Source organism: Amblyomma maculatum, chromosome 1, assembly GCF_055883805.1.
Source record: "Amblyomma maculatum isolate TAMU_Amacu chromosome 1, ASM5588380v1, whole genome shotgun sequence".
In the NCBI taxonomy this organism is placed as follows: Eukaryota; Metazoa; Arthropoda; class Arachnida; order Ixodida; family Ixodidae; genus Amblyomma; species Amblyomma maculatum.
The window spans coordinates 295401039-295415825 of NC_139344.1; the positions used below are offsets into that span (position 1 = coordinate 295401039).

The 14787-nt window shown below is 42.5% G+C and overlaps 2 protein-coding genes across 2 annotated transcripts in view; both read left to right on the forward strand.

Annotated features, from left to right (window-relative positions):
- ETHR (ecdysis triggering hormone receptor) overlaps positions 1 to 14787 on the forward strand; it is a 358242-nt gene that overhangs the window by 224054 nt on the left and 119401 nt on the right. The window lies entirely within an intron of this gene.
- On the forward strand, positions 1876 to 3802 carry LOC146206839 (uncharacterized). Its single transcript, XM_084591605.1, has one exon. The coding sequence runs from the start codon at positions 2152 to 2154 to the stop codon at positions 3652 to 3654; it is 1503 nt and encodes a 500-aa protein (XP_084447731.1). The 5' UTR covers positions 1876 to 2151; the 3' UTR covers positions 3655 to 3802.

The following is a 14787-nucleotide window of genomic DNA, read 5'->3' on the forward strand; positions in this document are numbered from 1 at the left end:
TGGCTCCCGTATCATCGCACAACCCTAATGCCGAATTTCGGCACACGCAATTATCCATCACACGGCTATCGTCACAAAACTCAACACGAAATATGTGAAAGTAATGTATTACCTGTTCAAGATAAATAAAAGCTTAGTAGTAGTAGTATAAAACATTTATTTATGGGTTAAGAGCGGGGTCGGTCGAGTCCTAAAGGCTAAAGACGCTGCCCGAGCTCTCGCAAGCAGGGTCTTTTGTGCCTCAAGGTCAGGGCTGGGCTATATCCCAATCCGCTCACGTTGGGTTTTCTTTACGAGATATGGCTTGCATTTCTTGGCAAGCATGTGGTAAAGTTCTGCTTTTTGGCCGCAGAACGTGAATTCAGAATGAGAAAATAACCTGAGTAATTGCGGTCAGTCTAGCTGCGCTGTTGTAAAACAATATAACAGCCCGAGGTGACACTCCTCTGAATTATCGAGTTTTTTACCAGGCAATGTTTGTCTCGCTAAGTGGACGTGTTGCAGTATCTCGCGATGTGTACTGAGTGGTGGTCATGTGAGGGGAATAAAGGCGGGAAAAAGGAAGATGTTATATGTGGACCAGAAGGGACGTACCAACAAAGCGCTGTTTCGTTTTCGCGCGGAATACGCTAGCACGCAGGTATGTACCCCTGCGGGCAAAAGTAAACGGAGCACGCTATTTGCTTATAACATTTTTCGTGCATGGCATAATTGAAACTGCAGTTGTGGTATTTTTTTTTATTTATTTCCAATACCTCAAAGACCCCAGGAGTACGGGGTTTTACATGAGGGGTAGGCTTGACAGTATTTAACAAAAAAAGTTTTCAATGGTGGTTCTGAAATGGCTTGGGTTAGAGTGAGCGACGATGTATGTACCGGTAGTAGACGCCAGTGCCCTTTCAATTGAACAATTATTTTTTCCTTGTCTCCTGTGCAGAAACGCTCGATTTTAATTTGAACAAAAAAGCGTGCTCCGCTTACTTATGTCGGCACCTGTACATTATACTGCAGTGTTTGTGTGCCGTCTTGCACGGCGGAGAATTTTCAGCTTTAATCTCTTGCTGGCACGTAAGGTATGTTATATTGACATTACGAAAATTGTTTTAGTACAACTGTTTCCGGTAAATGAGCTTAAAGTTGGGGAGCGTCATTCCTCTAAATATATCAAGGCCACGGTCGAAGGACAAATCAATGCAAAGTTTTCTTTTTTTTTTTTTTAGAATTGAACTTAGGATTCACCCACAGTTGTCGCGGACCATACATTAGCCATAAACAGTGATGTCATATCTAAGCATCAAGCTTCAGGGACTATTTTAACAAGTGCACTGCCAAGAGAAAAGAGGAAAATTGTTTGAGCTTTTCTCCCTTAGGATACATTGCTGCTAAGCATTTTAGACACAAAATCATGTGTAATACATTTAAGAAAGGAATAAGGAATACAAATCTAAAAGTATACACTACACGTGGCACGACGCCGAAGGATTTGGCATAGGAAAGAAAAGAATTCCAAGACCGATCTCTGTCGAAGATGAGGCCAACATAGTTGACCAATGATGTATAAGTAACTGGATCAGGGTTGCGATGAAAACGGGTGGAAGTATGTAAATGAACAGGAAAAATGAATTCATCTATAGATTATAAAAAAATACCAGTTGCATTTTATACGCATTAACATTAATAAGATCAGACTTAAACCATTTCATGGTCTGAAACCGCTGCCCTGTGTAATACTATAACTGCATCCATATATTTTTGAGGGCCTTGAAATAACGAATGTCACATTTCCCCGAAAATGTGACATTCGTGACATGTGACAAATGTGCCACTGGGCATGGCAGCATCGACAGAATGCGGAGCACTAATCCTTTTGTCTACCTTGTGCAGCTATGTGGCCTTCTCGGATGTTTCAACGGTGGCTGTCCGGACATCAGCGTGCTGAACCTCTCTGCGCATGTCCATCTTTCAACGCATCAAGACATCGATCAAGAAATACGCCCACCAGCATTGGAATCTTGGTGTCTGTATCATCGTTTTTCGGCAACACGTGCTGATTGCCAGGAACCTGGACTGCAGGGGGCATCACAGTGCACTCAAGCTATAAATGGGACTCCCGCTTGTTTCGCAGCCACTGGGCATGGCAGCATCGACAGAATGCGGAGCACTAATCCGTTTGTCTACCTTGTGCAGCTATGTGGCCTTCTCGGATGTTTCAACGGTGGCTGTCCGGACATCAGCGTGCTGAACCTCTCTGCGCATGTCCATCTTTCAACGCATCAAGACATCGATCAAGAAATACGCCCACCAGCATTGGAATCTTGGTGTCTGTATCATCGTTTTTTGGCAACACGTGCTGATTGCCAGGAACCTGGACTGCAGGGGGCATCGCAGTGCACTCAAGCTATAAATGGGACTCCCGCTTGTTTCGCAGCCACTGGGCATGGCAGCATCGACAGAATGCGGAGCACTAATCCGTTTGTCTACCTTGTGCAGCTATGTGGCCTTCTCGGATGTTTCAACGGTGGCTGTCCGGACATCAGCGTGCTGAACCTCTCTGCGCATGTCCATCTTTCAACGCATCAAGACATCGATCAAGAAATACGCCCACCAGCATTGGAATCTTGGTGTCTGTATCATCGTTTTTCGGCAACACGTGCTGATTGCCAGGAACCTGGACTGCAGGGGGCATCACAGTGCACTCAAGCTATAAATGGGACTCCCGCTTGTTTCGCAGCCACTGGGCATGGCAGCATCGACAGAATGCGGAGCACTAATCCGTTTGTCTACCTTGTGCAGGTGAGCAAAAAGTACGGAAAATGCTTCCGTTCTAATGACCTATTCCTGTTGGTGCTGCCGTGCCCTCGGCTTTGCTGCTTGCTAGAGGTTTTTACATTTTGTCTGAGGAAATTATTATTGTTAGCAGGTGACATTGAATCAAACCCCGGCCCTGACATGACCCTAATTTTGCAACAACTTAATGAAATCGCAGTTGACATAAAGGATATAAAAGAGAATAGATTACTGAATATAGAGAACAAATTAGATGCCCTGTCCAGGCTTGAAAGCCAAGTAACGTTCTGCCAAGAACAGGTTAGTTGTATGAGTACAACGATCGAAAGGCTTGAAGCAAGGGTTGAGCAGCTTGAGAATTATAGTAGGAGGTCAAATTTGATCATTTATGGTATCCCGGAAACTGAAGAGGAAACAAATGAATCACTTGAAGAAACCGTAAACAAAGATATTTTTCATGATATTTTAGGACTCAACCCTGTCCCTATTGAGCGGATACATAGGTTAGGTAAGCCGGCAATTGACAAAACACGTCCTGTAATCATAAAGCTTTTAGACATTAGACATAAAACTGCGATACTCAAGAACGGAAAGAAACTAAAGGGAAAAGATTATTCAATTGGCGAAGACTTTTCAAAGAAAGTTCGTGAACTAAGAAAGAAACTATGGGACAGCGCGAAGCTGAATCGAGATAAAAAAGAACGGGTTTCCTTGGTTTTTGATAAGTTATATATCAATAATATCCCTTACGTATGGGACTGCGAAAAAAATGATAAAGTGAGGGTTCAAAAAAACGACGAGGTCACCGCAAATCGGCCCGTGACGCGAAGTTGCTCGCAGCTGCGAAACCGCTCACCGAAAAACTGAGCAGTTCATTTAACTCAGCTTCTTTCTTCACTAACACAGATAACTTGTTTTGCCATAGTAACACGGGCCAATGTAGTACAAAATGCTTGAGAATAGTTAACATTAACGCACGCAGCGTTGCAAACAAGAAAGACTCGCTTGAAATTAAACTGCTGCAGTTCGACCCACACATATCAGTCCTGACGGAAACTTGGTTACGTGACGACTTAGCAGATGACCTGGTATTTCCTCCTCATTATAAAGTCGTTCGCAAGGATAGGACCTCAAGGGGTGGCGGCGTAGCCGTTCTCTTGAAAGACTCTGTAGAATGCGACCTCGTATATGACGTTGCTGACCTTGAATGCCTTTGCATGAAAATTTCTTGCTGGGGTCATTCTTTTATCCTGTACGCTTGCTACAGGCCACCAGATGCCACACCCGACTATCTTATTAAGCTACAGCATCACCTGTCTTATTTCCGAAATAGCAAAATACTATTAATAGGTGACTTCAATCTGCCAGATGTGTGCTGGGATCGTTTCCAGGGCGGTACTAAATCTGGGAGCAGTGCAGACGTTATGTTTGATATCATGCTTACTCATGATTTAGCTCAAATTGTAAATCAACCTACTCGTGTACAAGGTACATCTTCCTCTATACTAGACCTAGTTTTTGCTAGCCGTCAATATTCTATGCATACTGTGTCAGTTGAAACAGGCATTTCAGACCATCACCTGGTAAGCGTGTCGATAGATTTAGTTAAGTTCCCTTCCCTCAACAAAAAAGTCAGTCACGTACGATCTTTCAAGGATTATTCTAGGGCTGATGATGCCGCAGTGATTGAACATATGGAAACTTGTTTATCTAGTTTCGATGAAAATGATGTCTGCAAGCTGTGGGAGCGATTCGTCGAAATGTGTCAATACTGTCTAAATACCTTCGTTCCAAATAAATGCAAAAAAGTTCACAAACGCACACCTTGGATGACGCGGAAGATTATTCAACTGAAGCGAAAACTAAAAAGATATAAGAAAAAGAACCGCCAGTTATGTCCGATTGAAACGCTTAAAAATAATCTTGAACGTGCGGTTCGTGAGTCAAAGGATTTGTACTTTAACACAACGTTACCCAATTTTGTTAAAAATGACCCAAGTAAATTTTGGAACTTCCTGAGTGATAGAAAGAAACATATCTCAAAAATAACATCGGAGGGAGATACACTGACCGATCCGATTGACATTGCACGTAATTTTAATTCTTTTTTTCACAGCGTATTCTCTGAAGCAGGTACACAATGTGTACAAAGAGCGTCATATTTTCCTGTATCGGAGGTGGACTTTGTTAGCCTCCCTGGTGTATTTGCTTTGCTTTTAGAATTGAAGCCTAAAACTTCTTCTGGTCCTGATAATTTACCCAATGTATTTTTGCGACGCTATGCCGAAATAATTGCGAAGTTTCTTTTTGTGTTGTTTAAAAAATCTCTCTTGTCATCAAAACTTCCGGTTGAATGGAAGACTGCTCGAGTTGTTCCGATCTTTAAAAAAGGCGACTGCACATTATTACAAAATTATCGTCCTATTTCTTTAACTTCTGCATGCTGTAAAATGCTCGAACACATTATTGCTAAACATATTAACAAATTTCTTGAAGAACACTCCGTATTAAGCGACTGTCAGCATGGGTTTAGAAAGGGCTATTCTACAATAACACAATTAGTTACAATAGTACATACTTTTGCTAAAACACTGGATATGAATGGTCAAATAGACACCATATTTATGGATTTTAGCAAAGCATTTGATAAAGTTCACCACGGAAAGCTCATTCAAAAACTAAAAAATATTAATCTTCCAGACATTTTAATATCATGGATTGCAGATTACCTCACGAATAGAGTGCAATTTGTTTCAGTCGATGGGTGCAGCTCCAGTTGTCTCCCAGTCACCTCTGGGGTGCCCCAGGGAAGCGTCTTGGGACCTTTGCTTTTTCAGATTTATATAAATGATATTGTCAATGTGGTTACTCCAGGAACGCATATTCGCTTGTTTGCAGATGATTGTGTTGTATTCCGTCAAATTACGTGTACTAACGATCAAAATGAACTTGACCGGTGTCTAGAAAATGTTCTTGACTGGTGCAGTGAGTTTTCCATGGTTCTTAACACTGAAAAAACAGTTTCGATGCAAATAACACATAAAAAGAACCCGATTAACCATGCGTATACCCTTGGATCATCAACACTAAAGCAGGTTAATAGTTACAAATATCTAGGTGTAACAATAACAAGCAATCTTTCCTGGAACTCACATATAGATAACATATGCTCCTCTGCATTTAAAAAGCTATTTTTTCTGAGGCATAAACTAAGAAATTCTCCTTCTCACGTAAAACTGCTAACGTATAACACTTATATCAGGCCAAAGCTTGAGTATGCTTCGGTTGTATGGGACCCATTTACTAAGATTAACATCTATAAATTAGAAAGGGTTCAAAGAAAAGTTGTTAGGTTTATCTATTCGAAATTTAAAATCACCGACTCCCCCACTGATATCATGGCGACTAACAATATTGAATCCCTTGAAACGCGAAGAGGAAAATATCGCCTTGAGTTTCTTTATTCTTTACTTAACCATAAGTTAGCTTTGGATCCTTCACAGTACATATCCCCTTTATCCACACGGCATACCCGACATCATCACATTCAATCATTGACACCGTATTTTGCGAAGACTGATTGTTTTAAATATTCATTTTTCCCGCGGACAATATCCGATTGGAACCATGTTATGGCACTGTCATAGTTTCGCAAAATTTGCCTGTTCATTTTTATGCATGCTTCTTTTGATTGTGTTCTGTATCTTCTGAGTTTTGTTACAATATATGCCTGTCCTGCTTGGACCCTGAAAAGGGTCTGCAGTATGTACTAAATAAAAATAAAAATAAAAAAAAATTCTCGCACGAAGAGGTGTTTGTGGTCACCCCGAAATTCAGCCCTTGGTGACCGCCTCTCTTTCTTGCGAAACACCTCTGAAGGTGCTTGGATTCAACGAGACACAAAATTTCAGGGGCTTTCGAACAAACGCATGAATATTCGCCGCCACGGTTAGCCATTTCCGTGGCGGTCGTTGAAAGTAAAATTGCATGTTTTGGACCTGCTGCTCTCCCGACAGGCCGTCCTATTCCTTGGTCACAAATGGCTTGTACGCCTATGACCTGGCTAGTAAACGGCGCTTTCATGGATGGCGATATACGAGCAGCTGAACCCGTCTATTAATTGAAAGAGCACTTTTCCCGGGGGCAATGAATGCGCATGCCAGTGAGCCGCTTGACGGGCCGGAACGGTTGACCAAGTGACCGTCACCTTTGTGATGTAAATGCAGCTCCGCCGAGGCGAGTCAGCGCTCCATCAGCCGCAAGACTGGCTATTCCGCGGAAGCGCGTCTTTTCTGCTCGTTGATGTTTCCTGTGCTTAAGCGACGAGCTGGCTGATCACGCGCAGCCATCCATCGTACAAAGCATGGGATACTGGCCAGAGTAATAAACATTGGACTACTCGCAGTGGTCCCACTATGCCACCAATATAAAAAAATTGGTATTTTAGAGATGAAAAGATTGTTGGCAAAGACATTCACGTGTTGGTGTACGTAAGAAAACAAGTGAATCATCATGATCATATTCCGGAGTATACCCCTGCAGAGCGAAGCGCTCTCCCATTTTCTTATAATTAACCCGGTCATGTGCTAGCTGCATCCACTTGACTACTGCGAATTTTTTAATCTCATCCGCCCACCTAATTGTCTGCCGTACCCTGCTACTTTTACCTTCCCTTTGAATCCAACTGGTTACTCTTAAGAGACCATCGGTTAACTTCTCTTCGAACTACATTTCCTGCCCATGCCCATTTGTTCTTCTTAATTTCTACTAGAATACCAGTAACTTGCGTTATTTTTCTAACCCACTCTGCACGCTTCGTACCTCTTAACGTTACATCTACCATTTTCTGTTCTATGGCCCTCTGCGTTGTCCTCAACTTAAGTAGAACCTGTTTTGTTAACCTCTGTGTTTGAGCCCCATAGGTCAGTACCGGTAGGATGCCACTGTTATACACTTTCATCCTGAGTGAGTACCTTCCAAATGCGCTCCTTCCCAATCTTATACCCTTAGTTATTTCGCTTTGGTGGTCCCGATCTGCAGTCACTACCTTTCCTAAGTAGACGTATTCACCTACCACTTACAATGCTTCGCTGCCAATTTTAAACGGCTGTTCCTCAGGCTGTTCAGCATTACCTTAGTCTTCTGCACATTAATCTTTAGGACTACCTTACTGCATCTCCTTTTCATCATTTATCATTAGTTGCAGTTGGTCCCCTGAGTTACTTAACAAGGCAATGCCATTAGCCAATCACAGATTACTGAGATATTCTACATCGACCCTCATGCCTAACTGCTCCTATTCCATACTTTTGAATACACTCTCTAAGCAAGCAGTAAATAGCACTGGGGAGATCGTGTCTGCTTGCCTAGCACCTTTCTTAATTAGAATTTTATCCCTTTAATAATGCAGAACTACGCTTGTTGCCCAGCCACTATAGATATATTCCAGTACATTCACATATGGCTCACCGGCATCTTGATGTCACAATGCCTGCATGATCGCTAAGGTTTCGACCGAATCAAATGCTGTCTCGTAGTCAATGACTCCTACGTATAGGCACTGGTTATATCGTTTCTATCACCTATGGTCTATTCTTATGGACCTATGGGGGTCGTGACTTGTATCCTATCTTTAAACCAGGTAAATGTGCAAACATGTGATTTTGCTACTCTTGTTTTCGTAAATGATGCACAGTAGCGTGTGTGTGTGTTGTGTGTGCGTTGTGGTGAACACAATGCAAACACACAGAATAGTTTTGCAGGCTTATCTAAAGCTTTAGGATGACCTTTATGTAATGAAATGAACAGCAAACTAGCAATGTACAGCAGACAATGCATGTACTAAAGCAGAGCTGCACAGGTTCAAGAGCCTTAAAATCCCTATCAAAACACCGTTTTTTGCCATTATTGCCGGGCTGACAAACACTGCAGACTGGCCGAGATCCAGTTTACATACAATACCTCTAATTATCAAACATTCAAATACATTGAAAAGCTCAGGTACACATGACTTAGCTTTCAAAACATCAATTATCGGTTGGACACAACCCTCAATATTGCCGCGAAACCTTCAAAACTGTATTTGTTGTTTTTTAACCGCCGCCGGCATGCGGCCTTATCACTGTGATTCTGGTACGCGTATCTATTCTGTTCCCGTGTTTGTTCATGCTCGCGGTCGCGATACGACGCGTTATCATTTTCTTTGCCGCAAATGATGCACCGAAGATTGCGATCACTTGCGTATGTTTCTGCAATGTTCCCGGTTGTGCTAGTCGCAGTTTGCGACGTTATCCAGATTGTTCTGAGCAGCCTTTAAATCGAGTGTTGACGAGTGTGACGGGCATTTGTTTGTTGGACGATCGACCAGCACGTTTGTTTCTATCGCCGCCGCCGAGTTGCTTAGTTCTTTTGTGGACGTAAGTCAGCCCAATAATTTCTGTACTATTAAGCCTGTGTCTTCTTTTGGTGTCTACGGCCTTGTCACCACTACGTGACATCTGGTGGAGGTGCGGGGTGCAAGCAAAATGCCATTACCTTGAATTCGAAGAGGCCATCCGGTGTTGTCAACGCCGTCTTCTCGAAGTCTCTTTTGTCAACCTAAATTTGCAGTAACCGCTCTTCAGGTCCATCGACGAGAAGTACTTAGCGTTACAGAGCCGGTCCAGAGTGCCGCCGATGCGGGGGAAGCGGGTAGAGTTCCTTCTTAGTTATGCAATTCAAGCGGCGGTAATCAACACAGAAGCGAAGTGTGCCGTCTTTCGTCTTCACCAAAACGACTGGTGCCGCCCAGGGGCTGTTGGAAGGCTGGATCACGTCATCGTGCAGTATTTCCTCAACTTAATCGCGTATGGCTGACGTTCTCGCGACGAATCACGGTAGGGGCTTTGACTTAGCGGTCGAGCATTTTCGTCCGGGATGATGCGATTCTTTGGCAACCGAGTTTGCCGCACCTTCGACGCTGAAGAAAAGCACTCGCTGTAGTTTTTAAGAAGAGTGCGAATCCGGTCTTGTCTGTCTAGGGGGGGGGGGGGGGGGGGCGCTAGGTTAATGTCGAAATCGGGCTGCTTGGCTTGGTTGGGTGCATCGTCTTCAAGGTGGCTGGAGAGAGAGAAGACTTTTCGGGTGTCCGCTAGCTCGTCAAGGAAAGCAATCGTCATGCCCTTGTTCAGGTGCCAGTATTCGTCGGTGAAGTTCGTGACGAGCATATCAGCTTGTCCATGAAGGGAATGGACGATGACTCTTGCGATGCCAAGTCCTCTATCCAGTAACAACTGAATGTTTCCTTCGATAACCCCTTCCGTAATTTCAACTTCTGTTGTAACCACAGGGACGATGACGTTGGATCGGGGCGGTACGGTCAATTCTCCGTCGAGAACGTTAAGAGCGACGTGATGCGTCGAAGTTCTTGTAGCAGGTATGGCTTTGTCGGTCGAGAGCTTCACGAGTTTGGATCGGAGGTCGATGATCGCTTGATTTTTGTTCAGAAAATCCATGGCCAGAGTAACATCGCGGAAACAGTGTTGTAAGACGACGAAGCTGGTAGGGTAGGTACGTCCATTTAGTTCAGTTCAGTTCAGTTCACTTTATTTTCCTTTCAAGTGAAAGTGGAAGACGAGGCAAAAGGCGTGTAACCTGACAAGGCCTCGTCTCCCATGTGCAGCTCGCAACAGGCAACACGTTACGACGCATACAAAGGGAAATGTTCTGATTAACAATACAGCAAATTAAAAAAAAACAAAAATAGATATACAAGTTACATAGGAACACACAATGCAGTTTACAGTATAACACCACTTTGGAGCGAAACAAACACATAAGAGAATATGTGACAGCGCGAACATGAGAACAAAAAAAAATAAAAATATGGATCTGTATTTGACAGGAAATAACATGACGACATAGACTGTAAGGAAAAAAAAATCAAGAAAAACGAAAACTGATCATTTGGATTCACATGGGTGCACCTATATTCAGTAAATATATTCCGTGGTCTTTAGGAATGCTTTATATGCTGATTTGAAGGAATTAAATGGTAACGTAAGATCAATCCTGTGTTCATGAAGGTTTAGTAATTTTACTGCTTGATATTCAAGATCCTGTTTGCCATAATTGGTTCTGGCTTTTTTTGTTTTATGTACAAGGGTTCGAAAGCTATAATGTGGAGATATATCTGTGTACCTTGTGTACAGCTTTCTTTTATGGATGATTTGCATCAGTTTAAAGTAATATACCTTGTTGGCTGGTAATAAATCATATTTTAGGAAGAGTGGCTGGGTTGGCAAGTCACTTATTTTACATTTGTAGTTTTCAAATAGACGTAGAATGCGCTTCTGCAGTACAAGCAGCCTATCGTAATTTCCTTTCGTCGTGGTACCCCAGACTAATATTGCATAAAGTAGACGCGAGTAAAATAATGTGTAATACAAAGTTTTTTTAAGCCAGAGAGGGATAAGAGGAGCTATACGGCTAATACAACCTACAGCACGGGAAAGATCGGTTAGAAGGTGATTAATATGCGGAGTCCAGGATAAATCTTCGTTAAACCAGACACCTAAAAATTTTTGTGTGGACACCTGATCAATATATTCCATTCTGTATTTAAGTGTAATGTTTTCTTTAGAAACTTTGTTAACTGGTTTGAATAGTATAAACTTTGTTTTGTGCGTGTTCAGCTGCAAACTATTGTTCTCGAGCCAGATAGACAGCTGGGATAGGTAAAGATTGGCTTCCTTTTCGATCCCCTGCACATTTTTGCCCGTGAAAAATATACTAGTGTCATCAGCAAAGATGGTTATTTCAGGTGTGTGTTTAACCTCAGTTATATCATTTATATACAACAAAAATAGTGTGGGACCTAGTATGGAACCTTGGGGTACTCCAAGTTTTATTTCTAGATTTTCTGAGCGCTCTCCATTGAGATTTACGAATTGGTGTCTGTCTGATAAATAGCTTTTAATGAGGTCTGATGCAACGCCTCGTATTCCATACCTGTGGAGCTTATAAAGCAAAGTTTCATGGTTAACTGAATCGAAGGCCTTTCTTAAATCAAGAAAGATTCCCAGAGTGTACATTCTTGTTTCAATATTTTTTATAATTAATGATTTTACTTTAAGCAGGGCCTCTTCGGGCGTCTTGTTCTTTTGAAACCCGAACTGAAAGGGTGAGATTATCTTGTGTTTCTGGATGAACCCAGTCAAACAATTATTTATAGCCTTTTCGTATACCTTTGAAAATACCGGTAAGACTGAAATTGGTCTGTAATTTGTGAACTCATTTCGCGTTCCTCCTTTGTGTATAGGTACCACTTTAGCTATTTTAAGCTGATCTGGAAATATGCCAGTTGAAATAGATACATTTATTAAATGTGACAATACAGGGCTAATCTCAGACGAAACATATTTCACGGTCGAGGCTTGTATGTCATCATAACCACTTGCCGCATTTGGCTTTAACTGCTGTATTAGTTTTTCAGTTTCCGCTGGCGTAACAGCACTTAGCACTATAGACTTAATTTGTGAACATACATTGCTTCTGTTGTCGGCTGGGTGTTGGGGGTTCTGTACTGTAACCCTTGCGGTGCATCGCCCAGACGGCGTAATAAGGTTACCACCAGCGGTACAGATTAGCGCGCCGTCCCAAGTGGTCGTCACTTTCTTGAGCTGGGCGGTGAAAGCTCCACTGATGACAGAGTAGTCGGCACTGGTGTCCACTAGGGCGGTACCCTTACAAAAATGACTGTGTAAAGTATGTGTTCCAGTTGTTTACTTACGTAAAGGCAATCAATAAATGTCTCACAAAAAAGACACACAAATGTTGTTGATATCCAGTCCACACCTTTTAAATAGTACGTGGTACTCCGAATTGTTGACTGGGTGTACTGATGTTGTTGACTGACAAATTATATTGAAGTGGTTGACTTAGCACAGTTGTCAACACAGCACTAATTCTGCGATTAACATTCAAGTTGTTGACTGAGTGTGTTATTGTTGTAGAGTTTACAAGTTGTATCATAGTTGTTGACTGCACATAAAATGTCAACCTTGCTGGAAAAGCATCCTACGTCAGCTATTGTACAGTAGTAACCAAGTGACGTATATGTAAATGATTTAATTCGTATGAGGCAGGTCTGACTAGAACATTTATTGGAATAATGCGACGCCAGAAAGGTCTCATTGCAGAGTAAGAAAACCACACGCTGCACCGCCATACCAGCGACTACGGGATTACTGCCGTTGTCAGATGTGAAGGGGGATTGACATCCGGAAGTGTCGCGTGAAGCATCAACCGTCAGTGAAGGCCTTCACTGGATTAGGAGCTTCAGTTGCAGTCTGTTGGTGCAGCCTGACTCCTACCACATGAACCACATTAGCCCGAAAAGTTGTATACTGAATTTGGTTCGAAAGTATAACCCTATGGTTTGTGCTATACAAATAAAATTACATTTACATAAAGCCTACAGATTGAATACTTCGAATTACTTATTAAAACGTAAACATATCATATTAGCAACCGAATCCTGGACCGCCGAAACTCCTCAAACAAATCCGATTTTGATTTGGGACGTTTACCAAGGGGGACATAACTATGTAACGGTCAGCTGTAAACAAACGGGAGTGGTACCAAACGATTTGTCGTGATGATATCTATCGGGAACGATGCATCGTATATGTCAATCACGTGATAATAAATTCTCCGCTAGGCGGCGCTAGACGGCGTATGCATGCGTACAGGTTAGCCATGCAGGCGGTGAAATTAAAGGTGCAAGCATGGGTTGAAAATAACAAGATACTCGGAGAACTTCAGAACGGCTTTAGAAATGGTAGGCGCTTAGATGATAGCCTGTTCGTGCTTACCCAATGCATCGAAATATCTAGAGTGGAAAATAGACCTTTGTATTTGGCCTTCCTGGACATAAACGGGGCGTACGACAACGTAAGCAGGGAACTCCTGTGGAACACATCAAAAGAAGAAGGTATCGGTTATGAGATAATAGAGTTCCTACAGGAAATATACCGGGATAACAAAGTAGAAATTACGTGGAAAGGGATAAGAAGTACGAAGGATGTCAAAGTATGCAAAGGATTAAGACAAGGCTGTCCTCTATCACCGGTGCTGTTCATGCTTTATATGATAAACCTGGAACGCAAGATACAAGACCGTAACCTAGGTTTTAACCTGTCATATAGATTAGGTGGAAAGGCGGTAGAGCAGCGCCTCCCCGGTTTGATGTATGCAGACGATATTGTGCTGCTAGCTGAGAGTCTGGAAGAATTGCAAACTCTAGTTAAGTATTGCGGAGACGAAGGGGACGCTCTAGGCTTCAGGTTCAGCGCAGTTAAGTCGGGTCTGATGATTTTCAACGGCTCAACTGATCAGGGTCTTAAAATACAAGGCCATGAAATACCTAGAGTAGCAGAATATAAATATCTGGGGGTATGGGTAAACGAAGGATTGGCATACATTGGAAAGCATGAACAATCACTTAAGGCCAAAGGGCGAAGGAATGCCGGGATAATGAAGCATAAGGCATTGTGGGGATACAATAGGTATGAGGTTTTGAGGGGTATTTGGAAAGGAATTATGGGGCCCGGACTTACTTTCGGAAATGCGGTTTTGTGCCTAAAATCAGAGGTACAGTCGACATTAGAAATAAATCAGAGATCCGTTGGACGATTAGCACTTGGTGCCCACGGCAAAACCACAAATGAGGCGGTACAGGAAGATATGGGCTGGGCATCTTTCGAAGTACGGGAAGCTCAGAGTAAAATATTATTTGAGGAACGCCTGAGGAAATTGGACAGTAACAGATGGGCAGCTAAAGTATTTAAATACCTGTACCTAAAAAGCGTTGACTCACAATGGAGGAAAAGAACTAGGAAACTAACTAGTAAGTATGGTGGTCACAAGGACGGAGAAATATAGAGCGTTAAGCAACAGGTGAAAAACACAGAAGGTAAAAATTGGGTAAATTCGATGGAAAAGAAACAGAGTGTGGAATTA

Excerpts from the sequence above, each read along its gene's own strand:
- LOC146206839 (XM_084591605.1), top strand. The coding sequence starts at position 2,152 with ATGCGGAGCACTAATCCGTTTGTCTACCTTGTGCAGCTATGTGGCCTT.